This window comes from Podarcis cretensis (assembly GCF_951804945.1).
Source record: "Podarcis cretensis genome assembly, chromosome: 13".
NCBI classification, from domain to species: Eukaryota; Metazoa; Chordata; class Lepidosauria; order Squamata; family Lacertidae; genus Podarcis; species Podarcis cretensis.
The window spans coordinates 39083342-39108680 of NC_137182.1; the positions used below are offsets into that span (position 1 = coordinate 39083342).

At 46.0% G+C, this 25339-nt stretch overlaps 1 protein-coding gene and 1 long non-coding RNA gene across 2 annotated transcripts; one reads left to right on the forward strand and one right to left on the reverse strand.

Moving 5' to 3' along the window:
* The first annotated feature begins 4283 nt into the window (after window positions 1–4283).
* On the forward strand, window positions 4284–12299 carry LOC307201502. The gene is made up of 2 exons (XR_013832737.1): window positions 4284–4709; window positions 9123–12299. It is a non-coding gene; the product is annotated as an uncharacterized lncRNA (long non-coding RNA).
* Window positions 12300–14232: 1933 nt separating this feature from the next.
* On the reverse strand, window positions 14233–19449 carry RPL28 (ribosomal protein L28). The gene is made up of 5 exons (XM_079950769.1): window positions 19392–19449; window positions 17607–17698; window positions 17292–17415; window positions 14883–15001; window positions 14233–14362 (listed from the first exon to the last, which is right to left on the reverse strand). Exons 2-5 carry the CDS (start codon window positions 17685–17687, stop codon window positions 14273–14275), a joined length of 414 nt encoding a protein of 137 aa, XP_079806895.1. The 5' UTR covers window positions 17688–17698; window positions 19392–19449; the 3' UTR covers window positions 14233–14272.
* Between the last annotated feature and the right edge of the window lie 5890 nt (window positions 19450–25339).

Sequence of the window (25339 nt, forward strand, 5' to 3'; positions counted from 1 at the left end):
TTTCCACCCAAACACTGCTTATGGCTGCAGTATTTCGGCTATGTCCGGAAAACATATGGCAACCCTTTCCTAGTGTCTGCGAGTGCTCTAGTTGGAGATCAGCCTTTACCAAAGGTGTCATGGGCTTTGAAGACACGAGCTCAGCCCGCAAGAGACGTGCTAAGAGGAAGGCACGCTTGGCAAATCCACACCGTGATCAACTCCCGCCCAGAAACCAATGTCCCCACTGTGGAAGGATGTGTGGATCCAAAATTGGCCTCCACAGTCACTTACGGATTCATTGTTAAAACTGTGTTTATGGAAGACAATCTTACTCGGCTATGAGTGATCGCCCAAAGAAGAAGAAGCCACAGAGCCATAGATTTGCAGAGTGGGAAGGGACATTGCAGTTGCTAGGTTTAGTTGATTGATATACAGACTTTGACTTCTATGATTGTCAGCTTTTTAAATGCTATGTTAAAATTTCTAATTGTAAACTACCGTAGCATTAATCCAATACAATATAACATTATTATATTTCACATAAGCTGTATATCCAGGGGTAAAGTTTGGATAGACTTTGGTGCTGACGATGTCATATGCAACCCCTGGATAGGATGGGGGCAAGCATCAGAATGAGTGTATATTTAAAAACAGAGCTTTAATAAATATAGACAAAAGTAGTGGGAGGGTGTGGAAAGGTTGACAAGAGCAAAAGGGGTGTGTGAATGCAAACAAAAAGCAACATAGGGGATGGACGGATAAGACAAAGCCAGGGTGGTATAGTGTTGTTTAGAATACAGAACAAGGTTCAGAGAGACCTGGATTCAAATCCCCTATCGTTTGTGAAGCATATTAGGTGATAATCATCACTACTTCTCCACCTAGCCTGGCTCATAGGGTTGCGGGGATAAACTGGCAGTGGGGAATGTTATTGCATGGAGCTCTTTGAAGGTAAGCTGGATGTAAAAGGAATAAATATATTGGCAGACTATATGAGTAAGTGCAATGAAGAACTATTGGGTCCGACTGTTCATTGATGGATTGATAGCATTTATATCCCACCTTTATTCTCCAAGGAGCTCAGAAATAATACCCACAGGTTCAGGTCCTGAAAATCAGATTTTTAATCTTATCAAAAGCTGCACACCACCAGCACAGGATAATGATGCTTGGCTGTCTCTTCCAGGTGAGGTGTTTACTACTGAGCATTATTTGCCTGCTGGGAGGCTAGACAAAGTTGTGTTAGAGCAACTGTTATCTCACCACTGCATCCTCCCCCCCCCCCTTCACTCTCTCAATGCAAATGGGGAAGTGGTTCTGTTGCATAAGAGTGGGATCTTAATTCCATAATGTGGATCTTCTTATATGTGACCAAATCCCACTGGAAAGTAGAAACCGCCTGGAGATACTTTGGGATTCAGTCTCCTTTTCCTGTCAGGCTATTGATCTCAAGAGGACTACAAAAAGGCCTAGTGTTGGGCTCTCAGACTCTTGGTTTCCACTCAAGTCGTGGCTCCCTATGGCTCCTATCCCATAATGCCTCACCTGGAAAACCTTGGTGTTCCTTGTGGTCACTACCTGCTGTTCGTGTTCCCTCTTTCAAGAAGAGTCGGTCTTATGTTAATTTCTCACATTCTTTAGGTCAAACTCCTCCCCAGGAATTCCTAGTTCCCAGCCTCCCCCCCCCTTCTCTAACCAGTAGGGAGCACTCCTTTCCCAATGATGTTACATAGTCTCTGACCGCCTCATAACACCCACCCACCCCACTCTGGTGGCTAATTGCAATGGGCCATGGCTAATTTGTCTGTCCCTTGCTGTCCTCAGCCATATGTTCAATCCGCTTTGCCCATCCAGATCGGCCAGTAAAGCAGTATTAGTGTCAAAATTAATCTTGTCAGGATTCAATTGTGTGTGAGGGGAGGGAGAGGCAGAGAGAGCGATCACCCCAAAACCTCAACCCCTCACGAAGGGAAAAGGGAGAAGGATTGCAGCATAAAAATGATGGCCCCTTAGCGAATTTCTATTTCTGCTTTAGAGCAAGTGAGGTAGAATCACTAGGAAACAAAGAGTGAATCGCCCTGCAAAGTAGCACCTGCAAACTGACTTAGGCTGTGTACCTTCAAAGCACCTTCAATGCACATTCCCCCTCAAAGAATTCTGGGTACTGTAGTTTGTTAAGGGTTTCTGGAAGTTGTAATTATTTGAGGGGTAAACTACAACACCCCTAATTCTTTAAAGTGAAGAATGTGCTTTAAAGGTATAGTGTGTGTGTTCTGCCTTGGGACACTTCCTTAGGCTATCACTTCCCCCCAGCTCAGATTTGATCACATCCTGGGAAATTCAGGTTGCGTGATTATATTTGATTGGGAGGTCTTGTGCAACAAACTGGCTTCCTTGAAAATTGGACTTTTTCAGATAAGGAAAGTGCAGGGTGGCACTTATTCTGATGTGACTGTCAGCTAATCTCCCCACAAACAGGTAAAAAGGAATGATAATTTAACAGCCAACATCATATGAGCTTTCTGTAAACAAATCAGAACAAACAATAATTTTTGGGGTGTCCTGGTCTTTACTTTTTTAAATATGGGAACCCTACAGATGTTCAAAAGCAGGTAGTTCAGAAAGAACCCATAAGTCCTCTTGGCCTTGTTATGACTTGAGAGATGGAGACAGGATGATGACCTGACTCTAGAACAGAGGGTACCCCTTCTCATATCAGCTTCTCCACAGTGCTGTGCTGTAAAGGTGGGCAGTCTTTAGCCTCGAGGTATGAGAGAGACCATGTACAGTGGTACCTCAGGTTACATACGCTACAGGTTACATACGCTTCAGGTTACAGACTCGGCTAACCCAGAAATAGTACCTCGGGTTAAGAACTTTGCTTCAGGATGAGAACAGAAATCATGTGGCGGTGGCACGGTGGCAGCGGGAGGCCCTATTAGCTAAAGTGGTGCTTCAGGTTAAGAACAGTTTCAGGTTAAGAATGGACCTCCTGAATGAATTAAGTACTTAACCCGAGGTACCAATGTACAGGAACTTGGGAAGCTACTGTATACGTGGTCAGGCTCTTTGTCCATCTAGGGGCCCAGTATTTTCCACTCCAACTACTCTGTAGGTCCGGATATCAGGCAGAGAGATAGGATTATGCCTTCACCTGTTGCCTCATCATCTCCCTTTCAGGGACTCTGGGGCTCTTTCACATACTAACCGTGTTCCACATACTAACCTGCAGTCTTATGGCTCAGTCCTGGTTAGCGGGGGTGGAAGGATCTGTCAAATTTTTGTTGTCTCAGTTTCTTTTTTCCGCCAACCTTAAATTCAGTACAGTGGTACCTCAGGTTACAGATGCTTCAGGTTACAGGCGCTTCAGGTTACAGACTCTGCTAACCCAGAAATAGTACCTTGGGTTAATAACTTTGCTTCAGGATGAGAACATAAATCGTGGGGCGGTGGCATGGCGGCAGTGGGAGGCCCCATTAGCTAAAGTGGTACCTCAGGTTAAGAACAGTTTCAGGTTAAAAATGGACCTCCAGAACGAATTAAGTTCTTAACCTGAGGTACCACTGTACTCCAGTTTAGTGCAGCAATTTGTAATTTTTTAAAAATAATACTCATGAAAATCATTCAGATTTTAGTGCAACTCTATCCCGATAAGCACATCTTTGTATATGCAGTTTTGACAATTTGCAAGCAATTTCTCCCAGTATAATTCATTTTTGTATGTTGTTTTCACGAATATATACATTTTATGCACATTTCCCCCTAATACACGCATTTCGGTAAGCATTGTTTGGTTTGGAGAACTACTGCTACATAGCAGAATTTGGATGAGTGTGCATTTCAGAGGATGGCTATGTTTTGGTTCTCCTCTCGTTTCAGAAAGTGCAAATTGGATGAATTCAGCTTTAAATATGAACTGAATTAAAATTTCTCTCCCATCCAGCTCAGATTAAGCCTGGCTTGCATCATCAGAGCTCCATGGAATGAGGAATATAGGTCACATCTCCTTCATACATTTAAACCACACAGAAAGCACATAGCTTCGCACACACATATACACAGAACCCTTTTAACTGTAGTTTTGTAAGGATGCCAGGAGCTGTCTCTCTGCGAAGGGTAAACTACAGTTCCCAGGAATTTGGGCGAGGGGAGTGAAGCCATGTGTTTTAAATGTATTGTGAGGATGTGGTTGTCTTCTAAAGCTGTGGTTTTCAAACTGTTTTTTCCCCCTGGAGAATTCATGGAAGCTTATCAGGAGTTCCTTCCTAATAATGTGTGCCTGCGCACACGCACACATATATAAATGACAGGTGACTGAATGGGTTCTGTTCATTTATTTATTTACAGCACATTCTGAATGGCTGGGTGTGTACCTGAGGCGTACAATGTGCTGTGTGCATGTGCCGTGTCCTGCATCCAAGTTTCTCCAGTGCCTACTAAGTTACAGGAACTCTCTAATTGCCTCCTTATCATTCCATCATCTGTGTCCCTGCATTGATAGACATTAAAATAAATGAGGGTGGGGGCGGGAACCAAATTTGAGGTCCTGAGCAGCCAGGCTGGCAGCAGAGGAGACAAACTGACCCCAAGAACACAGACTTGGGGTGGGGATTTTGCAGTGGAAGGAGGACAGAAACAAAGGATTGATCGTGAGCAGGCCTGGCACACTAAAGGAATGGGGAAGTAATACTAAAAAAAGAATACTACCACCAAAACTCTTTTTTGAGGTAAGAAAGGGGTAACGGTTGAATTATCTCGAGGGGAGCAGAGTGAATGGCTCAGTCAGATCCATAGCTGTCAACTTTTCCCTTTTCTTGCGAGGAATCCTATTCGGAATAAGGGAATTTCCCTTTAAAAAACGTTGACAGCTATGATCAGATCGCCCTGGAAGGAAGCATGTTTTTAAGGGATGCTACTTTGGAGAACCTCAATAGTTTTAAGGGTTGCCAACCTTTGAACTTCCCTCTGCAGCTACTGATGTGCATCGAGGTGATCAGGTTTATTCCAGGTTATGAAAAAACCCTCCCTCTCATTTCTGCAGAAATGGGAGCGGTTTTTCCCCAGGTTCATTGGCAACCCTACAGAGTATACATTTGGAAATGAGTTACTGTTTGCCAGACTTGTGCGTTGGGGTGCTGTGGGGTGGGAGGTGTGTGTGTGTGGTTGTGTGGGGTGTGGGGACAGAGATCTACATCCATTTATTTGGAGCTCCATTTGTGTGTGCCATTCTGCCTAGGGAGGGTTGCCAACTTTTCAGCCGTGAAATGTACCTCTTTGCCTGTAACAGTCAATTGGTGTGAGGGCAAAACATTTAGAACGCTGATGCTGTATTACCTCCATCCTGTGAAACCTCACAAGTTCTTAACATGCTTGTTCATCTTGGGTTATTGGTTGCCAACTTACCACCAGTATCACACGGCAGCTCAGTCTGCATCAGTTGACCATTCTGAGAAGGGGTTGCCTGCCAATTTCAGCAGATCAAAAAAGGCTCAAGAGCAGGCTGAGCAAAGGGGATCATTTAAATGTGCAATTCTTTTAGTCAACTGGGCAACACAAAGAAAACCTGTAATCAAACTAGAGAGTTTTTATGCATATATGCAAGGTGCCTCAGTAATCTTTTATGATTTCTGCTACCCTGACTGTGTTTTTATTTCCTTATGTTGTCAGTTTGTATTTAATGATTTGATACAAAGTTTAATACTATTTGTAGAGGAGCAGGACAGGTTGTTGGGCTGGATTTTATGGTGTAGTAATGGTAACTCCGCCTTTTGCCAAAGAACTCAAGGCGGTTTCCCTCAAATGAAAGCTGTGTTGAATTCTTTGGCAATAGGTAAAGTCATAACTACAGTGGTAAAAAAAAAAAGGTAAAGGTACCCCTGCCCGTACGGGCCAGTCTTGACAGACTCTGGGGTTGTGCGCCCATCTCACTTAAGAGGCCAGGGGCCAGCGCTGTCCGGAGACACTTCCGGGTCACGTGACCAGCGTGACATCGCTGCTCTGGCCAGAGCCAGAGCCAGAGCCAGAGCCGCACACGGAAACGCCGTTTACCTTCCCGCTGGTAAGCGGTCCCTATTTATCTACTTGCACCCGAGGGTGCTTTCGAACTGCTAGGTTGGCAGGCGCTGGGACCGAGCAGCGGGAGCGCACCCCGCTGCGGGGATTCGAACCACCGACCTTTCGATCGGCAAGCCCTAGGCGCTGAGGCTTTTACCCACAGCGCCACCCGCGTCCCTAACTACAGTGGTACCTCAGGTTAAATACGCTTCAGGTCACAGACTCCGCTAACCCAGAAATAGTACCTCGGGTTAAGAACTTTGCTTCAGGATGAGAACAGAAATCATGCTCCAGTGGTGTGGCAGCAGCAGGAGGCCCCATTAGCTAAAGTGGTGCTTCAGGTTAAGAACAATTTCAGGTTAAGTACGGACCTCTGGAACGAATTAAGTACTTAACCCGAGGTACCACTGTATAAGGAAACAAATCTCTACAGACAGGAGTGAGGCAGAGGGATGTAGGATGGGTGGGGAGACACAGAGATAAAAGAACTGATGTATCATTTTTGTTCATGGCACAAATAGATAATATATAGAAGTGTATTACATTCTATATTCAGGTTTGGCAAATTTATAAAGGTTTAAATTAAACTTTATTTCCAGCTTTTCTGGGGGTCTCTGGTTTCAGATATTTGTAAATATCTGATTAGCAGGTCTCAGGGGCTGGGCTTTGTTCATTGTGGCACTTATGGATTCTACCCCCCCAGGGAAATCTACCAAATTCCATCTCTGCTAAAACACTTAAAAAATAATCCATCAGGCATTTACTGCTTTTGTGCTGTCTCCTGGGCTTTAAACTTATAATGTAGCTGTGCTTTGTACTTTTGTCATTTTATTGACTTAAAATTAGTGTTTTTATTGTGTTTATACTGCCTGGTTCATTTTTTAAAAAGAACCTAGGAACTCTTTCAGCCAGAAGGCAGGCATTCCCCAGGTGCCACAATTCCCCATCTCTGTATCTCATTGACACAAAGACATTCCACCTATTGGTTCAGTCTGCTGGACAGCTGTTGAAGGCAGCTTTAAAAAGCTGGCCACTTTACACAATTAAGGATGCCAATTGACCAATGAGGGACTGTCCTTTTATATTGTGTTTTTAGCAGCTGTGGGATGTGTAGAACTTAGGAGAGGAGGTTTTGTGATGCATGGAAATAAAAAGATATAGTCTGTTACAGCAGCAGCTTCAAAAACTGGCAACTACCAACTCAGCATTTGATCATTGTTAGAAATCCTCAAGAATTTTACTCTCCCGGGACTGCAAACTCTTCAGCTGACCCCCAGAGCTGCTGGCTTTACATCAGCAGTTTGACTTGAAGCAGTTGTTGCCAGTTTAGATTTTAAAAAGCTTTGTCTTCTATAGCTCAAACTTCTGTTAAAGGGAGAGGAGCCTGGGCTAGGCTGTTGTTTTCCTGATCAGTATGGCAACCCCATTCCAGGGGTCAGCAAACTTTTTCAGCAGGGGGGCGGTCCACTGTCCCTCAGACCTTGTGGGGGGCTGGACTATATTTTGAAAAAAAATATATGAAGGAATTCCTATGCCCCACAAATAACCCAGGGATGCATTTTAAATAAAAGCACACATTCCACTCATGTAAAAACATGCTGATTCCTGGACCATCCACGGGCCAGACTGAGAAGGCGATTGGGCCACATCTGGCCCCCGGGCCTTAGTTTGCCTATCCCTGCCCTATTCCTTTCCTAGCTCCTCCTGAAGTCCACCTTCTTTATATCTCTTTTTTAAAAAAAGATATGGGCACCTCGGCACTTTGTTCCAGTCCTGGGCTCTTTCTCTCAGCTCAAAAGATTATCTTCATATGTAATCTAAAGCTCCTTTCTGGGCAGTGCAAAGCAATTCTGTCTCCTCTCATTCTCTCTCTCTCCACACATGACAGGACATCCTTTTCTACATGGCTTGGGGAATAAAACATTTCAATGGTCAGCTAAACAAGAAGACGGGCATACGTGTCCTAAATGTGGTAGAAATGGCTTTGATGGTCTCGAAAACACACTCACAGCAAATGTGTATGGAAACCCAATCCACCTTAGAATGTTACATTTGTTTTCATCCTTGCGATGTAACATCTGTCTTCACCCTTACCAAATATCTTTAGGCTTCAGACTGTTGCCTCTCTCTTCATTCCTACCTAATGTTATATACAGTACAGTGGTACCTCGGGTTAAGAATTTAATTCACTCTGGAGGTCTGTTCTTAACCTGAAACTGTTCTTAATCTGAGATACCACTTTAGCTAATGGGGCCTCCTGCTGCCGCCGCGCGATTTCTGTTCTCATCCTGAAGCAAATTCTTAACCCGAGGTACTATTTCTGGGTTAGCGGAGTTTGTAACCTGAAGCATCTGTAACCCAAGGTACCACTGTACTGTGTTAGTCAAATGGAGAGCTGACACCGTGAAGTTAATGGACTTGATGACGAAGGTCTATTAATTTCAGTGGCTGAGTATAACTTGGTTAGATATAACCCCTAATCTTTCTGTACAGTCATACCTCGGGTTAAATATGCTTCAGTTTGAGCATTTTCAGGTTACGCTCCACGGCGGCCCGGAAGTAACGGAATACTTCCAGGTTTCGCCGCTCACGCATATGCAGACGCTCAAAATGACGTCACGTGCATGCGCAGAAGCAGCGAAACACGACCCGCGCAGACGTGCGTTACGTTCTACTCAGGATTCGAACGGGGCTCTGGAACAGATCCCGTTCGCATCCAGAGGTACCACTGTACTTACAATAGTTTTCAGACTTGCTTCTCTAGAGGCTATGTGTTTTTCACAGCTATATCAGCACATTGCTGGATTATAGCAAGATCCATTCAATCCAGCATTCTGTCTCCTAAATGGTCACCAGCCTCTCCCTCTCCCACTCTCCCTGTCTCTCCCTCCCTCCCCCCCCCCCCGTGTGTGTGTGTGTGTTTGTATGGGGATTTTCTGTCTGCTTTTCACCTTCAAGACGGGGTGCTCAAAGTGACCAACAAGGCAAAACATATAAACTGAGAATAAAATAGTTAAAAAGTAAGATCCAAATTTAATCCACCAGGACTCTTATTATGCTCTTATTTCCCTGGTTTTCCTCCCTAGGATGGATACTGCTGCCACCCTCCCAACCGTGCCTTATGACCGTGTGAGGGTCAACATGGAGAGGGAAGAGGTTTTCCTGGAGCGCTCGGCATTGCCCCTGGATCCCCGCCTCATAAGTACCATCACGGGAGGTGTGGAGGCCTCCTGCCGAGACTGCCTGCTTCCCTTTGGGCTGCTGATGAGCATCATCGGCCTGGCTGCCGCTGGTGTGGCTGGTGCCCGTGACCCTCCTGGCTCTGTGTTGTCTGTCCTGGGGTGGGTCTTGCTGGGGTCCGGGGTCTTGGGGGTGGCTGCCAGCTGCTTGTGGCAGCAGTACAGGAGCCGTAAGAGGTGTGGCAGCTGGACTCTACTGATGGAGCCAGAAGCAAAGAAAGCGGTCATATGAAGACCTGAGACCAGATTTTTCCTGTCAGCCGAAAGAACACTTCAGCATGGAGTGAGAATCCAGCCCGAAAGGCTGTTTCCCAAGGAAAGCCCAATTTTGAACTGGTGACAGGTTCCAAAATCCATTGCAAAATCTCAATCCAAACCAGTCCAGGTTTTATAATCAGCCAGTTTCCACTTTGAACAAACGGCAACTGCATTCTGGGGTTGTCAACCTATATAAATTGGAAATCCATGTTGGGCCATTTCTTACCCACATTTTCCTTCTAGTCTGGACACATCCATCCTGTTGAAAGTAGTCACCTGATTCTGACATGGTAAGACTGCAAGAAGTGACAATGTTTTGGAAACACTTCAGAATAATGTATTACCTTTTACGCTGTGCCAGCACTTGGCAACAAAGTCCTAGGCCTGGGTGAAGAGAAGGATCCCTTTCCCAATCCTAATTCCTTGCAACTGACGAAGTGGAATGCAGTCTACAAAAGTTTACGTCTCTATAAGTTCCTAGTCCTTATGAGGCATGAAGAAAATCCATTGCCCTCCATTAAAACCTCATTCCTCACCATTATAAGGGCCAATAATTTGTTCATATTGATAAGATGACTTGTTCCTAGAAACCACATGCCTACCCCAAAATTGGACCTCTCTGCTTTCTTTTCTTTCTTTCTTTCTTTCTTTCTTTCTTTCTTTCTTTCTTTCTTTCTTTCCTTCTTTTTAAAGCACGTCTCTCGTTCCCAAGTTTGCAAATATTGGCTGAGGTGGCTTTCCATGAGTAAGAGAGGGTGGTGTATTAGTATCTTGTGTAGCTCTTTGAACTTCTCTTACTTACCAGAAGCGGAGTATTATATTTTAGAATTATTTCTGGTGCAGAATGAGTTGGTAGAAAGCTTATCCAGCCCTACTTGTGCCATTGAAGACAAAGACAGAAAATATATATGCCTCTCTCTTTTCATTGAACCCTGTTGGGCGCTCTCTGATAAAGAAGGGATAGACTCCCTCCAAGTTTCCATTTTAGGCCAAATTCACAACTGTAAGCAACCAATTCCCTGCAATGGTGCTTCCACTTCTGAGCCATCTGCTCCTCCTGGCAGTATATTTTCCACACTGCAAATCTGGGGAGCTGGTCAAGGCTCCAAGGAAGACCTGGAGAGATGGTAAATGTGTTTCTGGACTACTTCAGACTGCAAGGGGTGACTCACATGTTCTTCTAGAAGTGGAGGGAGCAAAGGAATTCCTGCACATAGAAAATTAGCATATCAAGAAGAAAAGTAGGTTAGATCCTTTCCCTATAGATTTCTATGCGCAGGGCATTCAGTCACGGGAGCCCTCATTCCCAGTCTGAAGTGGTACTGTCCAGTTTAGCATACAAATTACTGAAAACTGCGTCTTTAGACCTCATACAATCAATTTGGCCCAGACCCATCCAGCAAAGGCAAGGCCTCAAAGAGGAAAGGAAGGCCCCGTTCCCAAACCCTGGACTGACTACAAGTGTAACTGCAGACAATATACTCTTGGTGGCTGGCTTGATCTCGGCCATCTCGGTGCCCATGTATAAACAGACCAAGCTTATCACTCCGGCCCACGGTGCCACTCCTAGGTCAGGACATTGTTCTGAGAGCAAGCCCCGGTTTCCTGCTAATGACACACCCCAGGCATAGTTGGGAGTTTGGTCTAGGAGCTGTCTGCTTTCAAATTGCATTAGGAAAGTCTCACACACACATCCTAGAGTTCACCAAGTCACAACATAGCATAGTACATTTTCATCCCCACATTATGCACTCAGTCTCAACCAAAGTCCATGTGCAGGTGAACATCTGCATTACTTAGCCAAGAAGATATGGCCAGTCTCATTGGAGTTTTGCCTAGACTTACAAGATGGTCCCTTTGGCCTTTGCCCATGTGCAGATGCTAACTTTCCAGAGATTAAGCAGCATGACTACAGCATGTCATTCATTTTATGCATCCTGCCACATTCCCTTCTATATTATATTTAGCTATGCGCCTTATTGCTTTTCCATAATCTAGTGATTCATTTATTTATTTTCAATCAGCTTTATGTATTATCCTTGGAAAGAAACAGCTCAAATACATTTTGCAGCCGAAAGCAAAGGACAAGATTTCTGTCACAACCACATCCCCACAAGACACATACAGAAGCTGAGTAAAGGGGGCTGGGAGACAGAGACATTCATGTGGGGAGGAGGTTTTCTCTTCTCTGGGGGAAAAGGGCCAGAGGAGGGGTTGAAGGAAAAGGCTGTGGCAAATAACGCAGCCATTTCCAGAGATGGATTAGGTATCAAGCAGAAAGCAAAGTCAGTTCCTGCTAGTTGACTGATATAAGAGCAAACTCTGCTTTCACCTGCTGCCATGTTGTGATTGGCTCTGTCCCTGCAGCACCATTTAGTGGCCGATGGGCCTCTGTAACTTGCAGCCTTCCAAGTGGGCCCTGGGGGTAGAAAGTTTGAGAAGCCCTGACCTACGGGACATACATGCGGCCTTTGGTCCTTCACTGCTTCACCACCGGCCATGCAGTGCAAAACAGCCCACAGGGTGGTGGTCATGCAATAACTTCGGTTTGTTTTTGTCTGACAGAAACATGCCATGTCCATTGCCATGCCAATGAATATTGTGTATGAAGGTGCATCTAACATTTATACCCTCTGAAGATATTTACTTTGAGTTGTAAAGGTAAAGCTGCAAGGCTGTTGCATGGTTAAGCTGGGGGGAAAGAGTACCTATATATGAGTTTAGTGATGTAATGGTGGGGTATTGAATGAAATAAAATATATGAATTCCTAAAACAGTGCTGCTGGGGAAAGGTCGTCTTTTTTCCCTCCCAGAGGACTCTGTGCCAGAATTGGGACTTCTGGAGAGAAGGGGGAACCCTCCACCCACCCCTCCCAACTCTGGCTGCCCGCTCAATTGTGGTGCCCAGGAAGGGAGATGGCAGGGCAGGAAAGAGGTCAGGACATACGTCAGCCCAGGGCTTCAAATAGCTAGCTGGGGTCATTGGGAGGCCTGCCAATAGCCTGCTGGGCCTATTAGATCACCTTGCTTTGGGCTCAGCAAGCACCACAGAGCTCTAACAAAGATAGCTTGGGGCAGGGGACAGAGATCAGAGCCACCTGTAAGGATAGGTGGATTTAGGGAAATGCACTCACACCTGGCCCTATGGCCACAGCCATCTCCAGAGATCCAATCACCTCAGTTGTGGGCCTGCCAGAACCTCACAGCTTTCATGCGGAAGGCACATGCTATACAGGACAGTGAGGTGTTTTAAATCTGGAAGCTTCGCTGCATTTCTCACCAGGGAATCAACGTTGAACGGACAGGTGAGGTTCATGAAGCATGCATGCGAATGCACATCCATTTCACACCAGGTCCTATTTCCTGTTCAGTCCCCTCCCTTTTGGGATGTTCCTTTCCGATTGCCCCACTCCCTACCCACCCCACCCTTTTAAAGCATGAGAATAGTAGCAGCAGTGCTTGGACTCTAGAGTCCCAGATTCAAATCTCAGCAATGAAACCTGTCAGCCTAGTTTCCTCTCTCAGAATTGTTGTGGAGAATAAAAGCATGGTAAGGAAAGGAAGCCCTGGACCACCAGCACTTCTTGGGAGAAAAGAAATGCAGTAGAATTTTGTGTGTGTGTGTATATATATATATATATATGGCTAGTCTAGCCTCTTATCAAGTCTTCCTGTGGCTTCTCCAGCCACTAAATGCAAGGGGAAAGGGAACAGAAGTTTGTGAAAATATTTGATGCAACCCTGTGTCTACTTAGATGTAGGTCCTAGTGAATTCAGTGCGGCTTACTCTCAGGTAAGTGGAGCTAGAATTGCAGCCTATGCCTTCTCTCACCAGTGAAAGACTTTCCTAGCTTAACTACCAGATTCTGCAGGCAGCAGCCCTTCAGTTTTTGCCTGCATCGTTCCTCTCTCACACAATGATGTTCTGAACGAGCACAAAGTGCAATTATCATTCAGCAACTGCAGCCAGCTCTTATATCTGAGGCGGAGACATTAACACAAGAGTTGGTTTTCAAGTGCTTCTAAGCCTCACCTCAGAATAAAATTCACTGGTATTCGCCTATCCCTTGGGACAAGAAAAAATGGAAGTATACTAGGTGGTAACAAGGAGTTTTCTTAGCTCTAAACTGCCATCTGTTGGTCATTGTCAAGGCAATTAAACAAGCCATCACCTTCATGACCCCCAATAGTGGACATGGAGACTTAAAAGACGGGCTCCTTTTATTTTCTCTCCCCACCCCACCCCATTTCCTCCTATGCCTTTCTTCTATTCCTTTCCCCCCCCCCACTACTGAATTTGTCTTGTAGCACCTTAAAGCCTACCACATGTATAGTGCTATATTCTTTTACAGAGGCCACTTCCATTATACTCTCAGAGTGCTACTCTCAGCAGGAGTTACAAAAGAGTAAGCTTCCCAACAATTGGGACAAGAGACTCCACAATGCAAAGTAGTTGTATGTATATGAGAAACCCAGTTATCAGCAAGATAGGTGAGTATTTGGCCTCTAAATATTTGAGTTGACTGGCCTATGATGTTCTCTTCGTGCAAATGAATCTCTGCAGGACAGGGAGCAACGCAGCCTCTTTTGCCTTTTGGGAGGCAGTTCAGCAAAATGACAACTGCAGACCAGGGCTTGTATTCACTGGGAAAGAAACAACCCAGGTTTCAATCTATTAACACCATTCAGCAACACCATGTTCTGGTTCTAATCCTTTATTGGATAATCTGACAACTGTTTTATGTAGCCTTTGTAGCCCGAGTTCTCTTCTTCTTCACCACCACTGGCTTCTGGCTGCGCAGAATTGCACTGGCACGACGCAGAGCAGCCTGAGAGAGAGTTAAGAGGAAAAGTGAGCTAACAAGATCCTCCGATGGAAAATTGAGGCTGCAAAGCATAGCAGTTATTTCCAGGTCAAGCACCTCCAGAGGTTTCTTACAAAACCCAGATCCTGAAACACCTCGTTTCTATACTGCTCCTCAAATTTGTAATACCCTCCTCTCCTCCCCGCCTCTTTTCAGATCTACCAACTTAAATGAGCAGAACCACCTTCACTCCTAAAGCGGGAGTGAAACAGAAGCCCTTTGACAATTTCTCAATGTCTTTTGCAATTCAAAACATGTTATTGTAACCCTGGTTTTACACAGAAGGGCGCTTTTCATTGACTGCACCACACTTTGAACATTCATAGCGTTAGATAGATTTTGTAAACATCTCAATTTTCACTCTAAAATGCCAGTTTACCATGCCATTTTGTTTCTGATGAATTGCCACCATATGCTTCATATGGAGACTAAATATATCCCAGTGCAAATCTACAGAGGGAGAAACCAAAGGGCCTCATCTTACCATGCGCAGGTCTTTGCGGTAGTTGTTCTTGCGGATGATGTGGCGGAGGCTGCTAAGAGTGGCACGGGCATTTTTGTTGATGGTGATCTTCTCGTAAGAGGTGGCTGGCTTCCGCTGGCCTGCAAGAGTGAAAGGTTAGGTCACATGGATGTTAGGTCGCATGATTCTAGAGAACCTAGAATCTCTAAGATGGAAGCAGCAATGCCAAATGACACACCAGTGCACTTAGGAGAGAAATATAATAGTTTGGAAGTCCTTACCGTCAGCCCCAGTCAGCATGGTCAATAATTAGTATAAAGGTAAAACGGTAAATGTCCCCTGGACAGTCAAGTCCAGCCAAAGGCAACTATGGGGTGTGGTGCTCAGCTCACTTTTCAGGACCAGGGAGCCAGTGTTTGTCCACAGACGGCTTTCCGGGTCATGTGGTCAGCATGACTAAACCACTTCTGGCGCAATGGAACACCGTGATGGAAACCAGAACGCACAGAAATAACATTTACTTTCCTGCCGCAGCAGTACCTATTTATCTACTTGTACTGATGTGCTTTCGAACTGCTAGGTTGGCAGGAGATGGGACAGAGCAATGGGAGCTCACCCAGTTGCACGGATTAGAACTGCCGACCTTCTTATCACAGCGCCACCTGCGTCCCTTCAAAATAAGGAGATGTAGTCCAGCAACACCTGGAGATTCTCAGGTTCCCACGTTATAGTCACCACGCAAGGTAAGCCAGTATTTTCACCCCATACAGTGGTGCCCCGCAAGACGAACGCCTCGCAAGACGGAAAACCCGCTAGATGAAAGGGTTTTCCGTTTTGGAGGCGCTTCGCAAAACGAATTTCCCTATGGGCTTGCTTCGCAAGACGAAAATGTCTTGCGAGTTCCTGCGAGGTTTTTTCCCTTTCCCCCCCCTTTCCTAAGCCGCTTATCAGCTGATCCGCTAAAAGCCGCTAAACCGCTAAGCTGTCAATGGGCTTGCTTTGCAAGACGAAAAAACCGCTATACGAAGAGCCTCACGGAACGGATTAATTTCATCTTGCGAGGCACCACTGTACTGCAGCTGAAGTTGAGAGACACAGTGGCCTGCCTAAGACCTACTCAGTAAGCTCAGCTGAATTTTTCAGCTTGAGACTTTCAGTCCAAATTCACGTTCTGGATGGCAGCACACGCAAGTGAGGGACAATGGCTGATCTTAAAGGATGGGAAGATTCAAAAAAGGGGAGATTGCCCTTCAAAGAGTTTGGTCACAGGCAGAATAGGGTTTAATATGTAATAATCAGCACCTTGAATTGCATGGGGAAACAGACTGAGAGCCAGTATAGCCTGTGTTATTTTTTTTCTGCTTTTCCCCTTAACAGGACTCAAGGTGGCTTACAGATAAAAACAAGAACCTATAAAAAGAAAGAAATATTGATCATTAAAATACAATTAAACATTGACAGAAGTAATCCTATATACATCATAAAGGGGGGGGGGGAGGAGTGGCCACACAATCGCAACTGCTTGCCCCAGTCAAGATTTCCGCAGCAGTCTTCTGCACCTATTGGTTTTTCTGTGGTTTTCAAAGGCAGCTCCACACAAATCACATAGCAGTAGCAAAACTGAGATATGCACGTAGGACCACAGCCAGAACTGACTATCAGGTAAGGCACATATCGCAAAGCAGCTGAACTTTGGCAAAAGTACTCCTAGCCACAGATTTGTGAACATCCAACAAGCCGGATGCAGGGGATCTTGGAGAGTGCAACATCATCCAAAACAGGACAACCTCCTATTCCTGAACCAGTAGAACTCCTACCCAACAGCACTGTTGTCTTGTCCCAATTTAAATTTCAGTTTGTGTACCTTCATCCAGTCTGCTGCTGGCTCCAGATACAGATTCAGAACTGTCTGGCCTCCCCAGAACAGGGTGGCATGGAACTATAGAGATGAGTCTCATCAGCATACCGAAGTAATCCCACTCCCTGGCCCCAGATGATCTATCTCCAAGTGATATCATGTAGATGTTGAAGAGCATTGGTGATTTTATGACCCCACAGAGAAATATGTAGACCTTAATTTTTGATAGCATTTCCTGTTCCCCAAATCTGTATTTTCAAGCATTTAGAATTTCATTTTTAAACAATGGCTGGAATGAATATGGGCACTTGGGACAGCCAGGCAGTGTTGGCAAAAGGGGTAAGGGTATTAGAAGTCCCTCTCCCTCCAGCCACAAAACTGCATCCCTCTGGCACTCTACCAAATGCTGCACTATCTACACACAAATTTTCTATGGTCTGGTGGGACTGCTTCCACCACTCTATTGTAGTGCTTATTCACTAACCAGAGCTAAACAGATCTTTTACACCCTGCTCACGTCTCTCCCCCCCCCCCCATTCAGCATTATTTTGCTCTAAACTAGGCTAACCCACCTGCACGCTTCTTGAGGACCACAACAATGCCCTTCCCATCAGCTGCAGGTTCCACCCCAACAGTCTTGCGATGAATCAGTCCATTGTAGCGGAAAGAGTTGCGGGCTTTGAGGTTGTTTGGTTCCTTGGAAGAAACAAGAAAACATGTTACTAGGACTCCTGGGTTCCAAGAGGAAAAGAGGAGAGCTTAAGAGGTGTGGAACAATGTGTTTGAAAGTGAGGGATTCCTCCCCTTTTTTTTTGGCTTCAAAAAGGGAAATAGAATTGTTGGAAAATAAAACCTAGGTTTTTATTTTTTAATTGAGGGCAGCTCACCGTGCTATATATTTGCTTGTTCCTTTTGATAAGGAAACTCGAGCAGTTGCGCACTATCATCCATTGCAGATGGGCAGACATCGTGCAGAATCCTAGGGATGAGAAGACCAAGCAATGAGAATATAAGAAAAAGGAATACGCCATTGTCAGAAGCCCAGTGCATATCCATCTATGTCCTCACACTCTCCTGCTTTAGGTATTTCCCCTCTAATTTTATGCTCCTTTACACATTATTTCAGTCTTGACATCGTGGTACCTCTAAATGTCACACTCCTCTCCCAACACAATGAAAGAGACAATGTGCTATTGTGGTTAGAATGCTGGACTAGTACTTGGCAGATCAGGGCCCAAGTCCCCACTCAAGCAATGAAACTCACTGGCTCACCTTCACTCACTCAGTCATTCTCTCTCTCTCTCTCTCTCTCTCTCTCTCTCTCTCTCTCTCAGGCTAACCTCACTCACTTGTAAAGATGAAATGGAGATGGGAGAGGTGTGTATGCCACCTAGATCTCCTTGGAGAAAAAGTGGGCTATAAATGTAGTAACAAAGAGGGGGCTATGCTCATCAGATTCCTAATACAGCACACTACAATACAGTAGACAAAAGGGAATTATTAGGCATCAACCTCAATAGGCTATTTGTTTAAATACCACACCTTCTATCAGTGAGTGGTAGTAGTAGAATTCTGTGGTATCTTCTTCCCCCTGATATGCCACAGGAAGTAGAGACACAGTCAATGAAGGAAAGGGAAATATAAACTTAAAAGGAGGACAACAACACAGGTATAATATTATCGGAGAAGAGATCATGTGATTAGAAAGATGCCTGCAAATGAGTTGCTGTTTACCATCAGAGATAATCTACCCTTGTAACATCGTTAAGCCAGGGTTTCCCAAAGTGGTGGATACTGAACACCCTGAGGTCAATGGGACTATGTAGAAGGTAAATAAAGACCTTGGGGTCAAAATGAAATTTACAAGGGATAGTGCAAATGAACGAACAACAAATTACTTAGGAATTATGAGCCTCAGACAAAAAGGGTGTGGGAATATAGAGTGCACCTCCCTTGCCAATGAGAAGCCTCTGTACTTAATAAGATATCTAATTTTTACACTTTTTGAATCCTAGTGATGGCAATTGATTGTTACTAAATGTTGATTATATATCATTCATGCCTGATTTTATTTCATTTACATTTCTAAGAATTTGGGTTCGGGTGAATGACATCTTTCAAAGCTCATCAATGGGTCAATGGACCCTGCATTAATTTTCCCTACCATACACAGAGTGATAGTATACCTTTGTAACATGCCACGCATTCATTCTAACCTCAAGCTAGCGAGGCAACAATGCACAGACATTATTTCACACACACAAAAACCTGCCTCAGGAGCTGACAAGCATCCTCAACACGGTAAGGGAGAGAGCGCCCCCTTAACTGTTAAAAATTTAGCCCAATCTTAGCGCATACCAAAAGTAAAATGAACCTGCGCGCTGCCTCCAGGAATAAGGGTAGGAACTAGGCGACCCACAACCCAGACAACTGAAATTGAAATTGTGCCCAGACAATTGAAATCAACCTACAAGACTGAAATGGAGGGACTAGCCACGTGACAGCCCCCTCCAAACCAGCTTCCCCTCCCCACTATCTGGTAGGCCTCAGGCCCATACACTGCGGGAGAGGACCCCGAACCTGCCCTCACTACCCCCAATTCTCTTCCCTCCCCTCCAACCGGGATAATCCCACTTCCCCCGTCCAGGACAAACACGAGGCCCACTCCTTACCCTCTTCTCGCGACGACGGCCGGAAACGGAAAAGGAGGACCGGAGCCGGCGCGAGGGGGTTTTATACCAGCTCCCTCCCACCTCTTCGGTGCTGCGCCTTCGGGGCCGCCTCTTCCGCTTTGCGGCGCAGGGAGTCTCGCGGGCACTTCCGGCCTACGTTCGAACAGCTTTTCCAACCCGACTGTAAAGGGGCGGGGGGGGGGGAATAGGGCTGTTTCGCCACAGAGATGTCTAGGGATAGAGCGGCACCATCATTGCCTTTCAGTTTTGAACGGCAGCCTTCCGGGGACCTTTCGCGAAGCTTTCAGGAAATGGCGGCGTTCCTATGAGGAGGGCTTCGGAAGAGTTCGGCGGCAGCTCGGAACCGTTCGGATTTTCCTTCTGCATGACGTCAGGAGCGTTCCGAGAAGGCGGCAGTGGACGATCGAGCGAGAAGCTGGAGCCAATCGGAAACTGCTGGGAGCGCCTTTCGGAGGCTCTGCTCGGGCGGCTCAGTTGAGCGGCTGCTGCCTCTGGCGGAGGGTGACGAGAGCCTGACTCACTTTTGCGCATTCTACACTAGCGTGGTGGGGGAAAGAGGGAGAGGGGAAAAACCCTGAATTGAGTTTTGAGGGACGCCTGTGCCGCTCTATTTGTTTTAAGCATTCATATTACCACTTTTTAGATATACAAAACTCCAAAGTGACGTAAAAAATGTGAGTGGGAAGGGGATTTAAAAAAAACACACGCACACCATAGCTTAATAAACACAAATTGGGACAAAATAGAGACTTGCGGCGCATCAGGAGTTTAACAAATGTGGCATCATCTTTCCGTGGATCAGATGTGAAGTGACAAAATGGGTTGGGGTGTGTATATTTTTGCACATACCCTAGTAACCGTAACAAAGCATAAATACATGTACCTGAAATAACACAAAGGATCCCCCTTTTCTTCCCTACTTCTGCTTGCCCCCTTTTCTTCTGTTGTCTTACCTGTGATGAATTTTGTATTGCAGATTCCTTGCTGTGAGGACCTCTCCTCTTTTATCTTTTGAAAAGCAACGTGCATGAAGAAGGCAGGTTGTGTTTTGATAAAAAGCATCATATTTCTTGAGCCTGAGGCACCCACCATCTGAGCAAGAGAAAGTGCACACACTGAACTGAATGCATGAGTTGACGCTGAATCCCAGAAGATGGGAAGCCCTTTGGGTAGGCAGTTCCCAGGTTGGGGAATTGGGCAGTTTGCTTGTTCTGGACAGATGTGTAGTATTGGGCGGAGGGGGTGCTTATTGAGCCATTGTTGTCAATGGATGGTTCAATAAGTTTCTGCAGTGGCTCTTTGCATCCCTTTTCCAGCTCGGGCTGGTGTGCGAGATACAGCCATTACCTGGATTGGGATGGCTTCATGACAGTGACCCATGTGTTGGTTAATCTCAAGATTTGACTCGTGGGTTGTGCACTGTGTAAGGCTGCCTTAAGGTTGACTCGGAAGTTACTGCTGTTGGACTTCCTTTGCCAACCAAGTTTGCGCAGCGACTGGGATAATAGAACAAAAACTTGCCTGCAATGTCTTTGCTTATTTTATTTTAAATAATAATCAAACAGCTACAACTCACCACTCTACACCAGCCAGTACCATACAAAGCATTTGGTCAACTTAAATACAGATTTCAAAAGAATCAATTACCCTGTCACATCGCTGCATTTGGTGCAGCAGATAAAGTACCCCCTGCTAATTAGTTAAATTGTTAAGATAATACAGGTGTGTTGAATTGTTAAGAGCTCACAGATGTTTAGCCATGCAGGTTATAATTACAAAGACATATCATTGACCATAAGAATATTAAGAAAACCTAACAGCCACTTGTGCAAAACTCCACTGTTTAGATTGTTAACAGAACAGCCTCCTGTAATCACGAAACACTTCTGTCTATGGAGCAACATGATCTGCCAATTTATTTAAGACATTTATATTCTGCTTAAATAGTTACATTTCTAAGCAGCTGAGCATAAAAACCCCCAATCCACTGAAAACTGGGACAATAAAACAAAAAATCAACATAAATCCAAACACTACTTTAAAGGTTCTGTTCGCTGACTTATAAAGCCCTGAACAATTTGGGACCTGGTTACCTGAGGTAACACCTGCATTGTCCTGGCTTCTGAAACCTCAGGATGAAGCCCTCTTGGCTGATCTGATGGCAACCAGGGGAGGACCTTCTCTGCCGTGGCCCCCAGTGGCCCACACTATCCAAGTTATGGCAGTTCGTGATGCGGGGCAAGACAGTAAATGAGAGCCAATGTGGTGTAGTGGTTAGAATGTTGGACTAGGACCTGGGAGACCAGGGTTCAAATACCTACTTGGCCATGAAGCTCATTGGGCGACTTTGGTCCAGTCACTGCCACTCAGCCTAACCTACTCCACAGGGTTGTGGTGGGGATTAAATGAGGAGGAGGAAAAACCATGTGCCCCACATAGGACAATTGAGCTCCTTGGAGAAAAAGATGGGATTAGAAAAGCAATAAATAAATGTTTGAAGTGCAAGCAAATAAACAGCAATATGTTCTTCATTAGTTGACTTAAGGTTCTGCTCCAACCTGTTAACTCATTGCCGTATCTCTTATTCTCTGAGAATGAAGCAGCAACAACAGCCTATAATAGGATATTTCCATCCCGCCATACACCTTAGAAGTGACTGGTTACCCCCCCAGCCCACTTTGCAACACGTCACCCCCCCTTGCTTTGTTTTCCCCTCAGAACTCTCTGTGATTTATTTTCCTGCCTCTTGTGACTTTTGTTCTGCCATGGAGATGTTCCCCCCTTGTTTCTTTTATGCCACCTTGTGACTTCTTTTATCTCTCTCTTTCTGTGTAATCTTTCACACCTCCCAATGACTCTGTGTGCTTCCTTGCTGGTCTCACGCCCTCCTCCTCTGTTTCCTATTTATTTTCTCCTCTCATGCAACCACTTCATGCTGCGATTTTTATTTTAAAACAAAATAAATCCCCCTCGCCCCCTAGAAACTAATTTCACACGTTCTTCTGCAATCCTTGCTGTGCAAATTGCTTATTTGCTGCACCTTTGGGATAGGTCCTGACAGGGGGCAAGACTGGCAAGGGGTTTCCAGAAGCTGGCTCTGCGCCCTCTGCTGCAAGGGAAGCTCTGCAGCAGGCAAGCAGATAGGAGACTTTACGGCGGACGGCTGCCCGTTAGGGATAATGGGGCACTGCCTTACCAGCCTCACTTGCCATTGATGGGCCCCCACCTGCCTACCTTCTGACTTGCAGCCATGCCAGGTGGTATTCCTAGCTGTCAGCTTCCTGCTCCTTATTCCCAGTGCCTCCCAGAGTGGCTCCACCTACTGCTGTCCTCTCTGCCTTCTGCCCTGCCAGTCCCACTGTGGCTTAGCAGATCCTGGAGGGAAGGAGAATGGCAGAGGGTTGTGTGTGTGTGTGTGTGTGTGTGTGTGTGCATGGGCCAAACTGGCAGCAGGCAAAGTGGTGGGCTCTGGAGGTATAAGACTCAGCCCAAGGTATCCAAGGGTGCAGAGACATTCCCTAGTCATTGCACTCAGCTCAGCATCTCTCAGCCAGCATGATGTAGAAGTTAGAGAGCTTAGACTGGCACCTAAGGGACCAGAGTTCAAATCCCCACTCGGCCATGAATTTCACAGGGTGACCTTGGTCCAGTCACAGTCTCAGCCTAACCATGGGGAGGAAGAGGACCATGTCTTGAGCTCGGAGGAAAGGCAGGATATAATTCGTTAAGTAAATGATTTTGGAATTAACCTCAGCAGAACTCCCAGCCGAAATGCTTGAAAGCCCTGTATCCAACCACTACCCCATCAATCAATTCATCCTTTGTGCTGGCAAGCCACTGCAGCATCACAGGGGCAGAGGACCATTTGACCCTTCCAGTATGTGGGTATGCCTGGTGATGTGGTGGCTGTAATTATTGTTATTTTTATTCATACCCTACCCATCTGGCGGGGATCCCCAGCTACTCTGGGCAGCTCCCAACAGAATATTAAAAACATGATAAAACATCAAACGTTAAAAACTTCCTGAAACAGGGTTGCCTTCAGATGTCTTCTAAAAGGCAGATAGTTCTTTATTTCCTTGACATCTGATGAGAGGGTGTCCCACAGGGCGGGTGCCACTACCGAGAAGGCCCTCTGCCTGGTTCCCTGTAACCTCACTTCTGGCAGTGAGGGAACTGCCAGAAGGCCCTCGGAGCTGGACCTCAGTGTCCGGGCAGAACGATGGGGGTGGAGACGCTCGCTCAGGTATACTGGGCTGAGGCTGTTTAGCCAGACCATCCTCCCTACCAGGGAACAGATTAAAACTGCAAGTGAGGCATTAGCATGTCCAGAACCGTTTTGAATCAATTTATCCCACTTTGAGTTTTGCGACATTCTAGGGGTGCATGAGGGCTTACCTATGTTTGGCTTCCTTTGGAAGGAAGCCACTGGGGGCTGACTGGTGTTATGTAATGTTTGAGTTTATTTACAAAAGTATAGGTTGAGCATAGGTGGTTTCATGGACTGGTTGGTCACAGAAGGATGCTGGGATGAACCATCTGGGGAACCACCAAGGGAAGAAGGTTCAGAGCCCAGGGAGTGGTGGTGAGACAACCATGAGTAGTCAGAGGGAGGACTGGGAAGAGGTGTCAGAAGCTGAAGAGGTACCAGGGCTTAGTGAGCTGGGAGAGTCTGTGGCAGAGAGGTCCAGAATCAGAGACAGAAGCTGAAGCAGGAGAGAAGGGAGGCCAAGAGGCAGAGATGAGTCAGGCTGGTGAAGAGTCATGGAGCAAGTCCCTCCCCATCTCCCAGAACCAGGAGAGGCGTGAAAAGAGTGGAGGAGAGGTTGGCTGCATGCAGACACAGTCTCTGATTGCTTGGGGAAAGCCCTGGAGAGGAGGGGACTTAGACGGATGTCGGGAGCCAGGGACTTTCAGTCTCAGCAACTGATCCATGGGGCAAGACCTACCAGGGATGAGCTGCTGTGCTCATTAGGTTTGTCACTCAGCCAAGTCTGTGCAGATCGTGTTCTTGCTAATAAAGAGTTAACTCCAACTGGCCTGGTGTGATTTACTGCTGGCTCCTGCCTGACAGATTGATCCTGACTGGTGGAGATGCACATAGCTTAAAAAAGGGGATAACATGCCTATGGGCTGCATTTAGCTCCCCAATATTTTTTTTTGTGATCCCCTCAAACCCTACCAATTTGTCATTTTATTAAAAAAAATGTGGCTGTCAGCTGCTTCTACCGTTGTGTGAACATGGTCCCAGTTGCATTGGCCTGACTGGGGGACAGGAAGTTTCCCCAGTAAATGAATGCAGTTGATCAAACTTTGGGAGATCTGGTGGGCTAGCAGGCAGGACCACTCAGCTTCACCCTTTGATATAGGATCTGAATCCATCTGTGGTCCTCTTGAGACTTCAGGACTGGGATTGCGCACATTTTTATTTTTATTTTAAGAGAGCGGGAGAGAGAGTTTGGTTCAGGGAGGACGGGGTAATTAACAAGCTATTGATTGCCCAGGCGGGCTGATCGATTGGGAAGGAAGCGAGGTTGTGCTGAGCACCGGCCGCACAGTGCGAGGTTGTTGGAGGGGGTGCAGATGGCATTGATGCTCTGGCTGCTGCTGCTGCCCCTTCTCTGGGGTGGGGGGCTCCTGTTTGAACTGCACGAGGCCATTGAGGAGCTGCAGAGCGAGAACACACAGCTCCAGGGCAAGATCCAGAATCTCACGGAAGCCCTAAGTGAACTCAGGCTCTTCGTATGGAACCGATCGCAGGGTGAGACCCCCCCAAATCTGGATCATGACCCCTCCCTTTCCTGGCAGCACCAACACTCCTCTATTCCAACCTGTATTCCCAGGGCTATCATCTCCTCTTTTATCCGATCCCATTCTTTTCAGTATAGGTAGATTTGTAGTAGCTCTCTGTTAGTTGCACGCAAAGC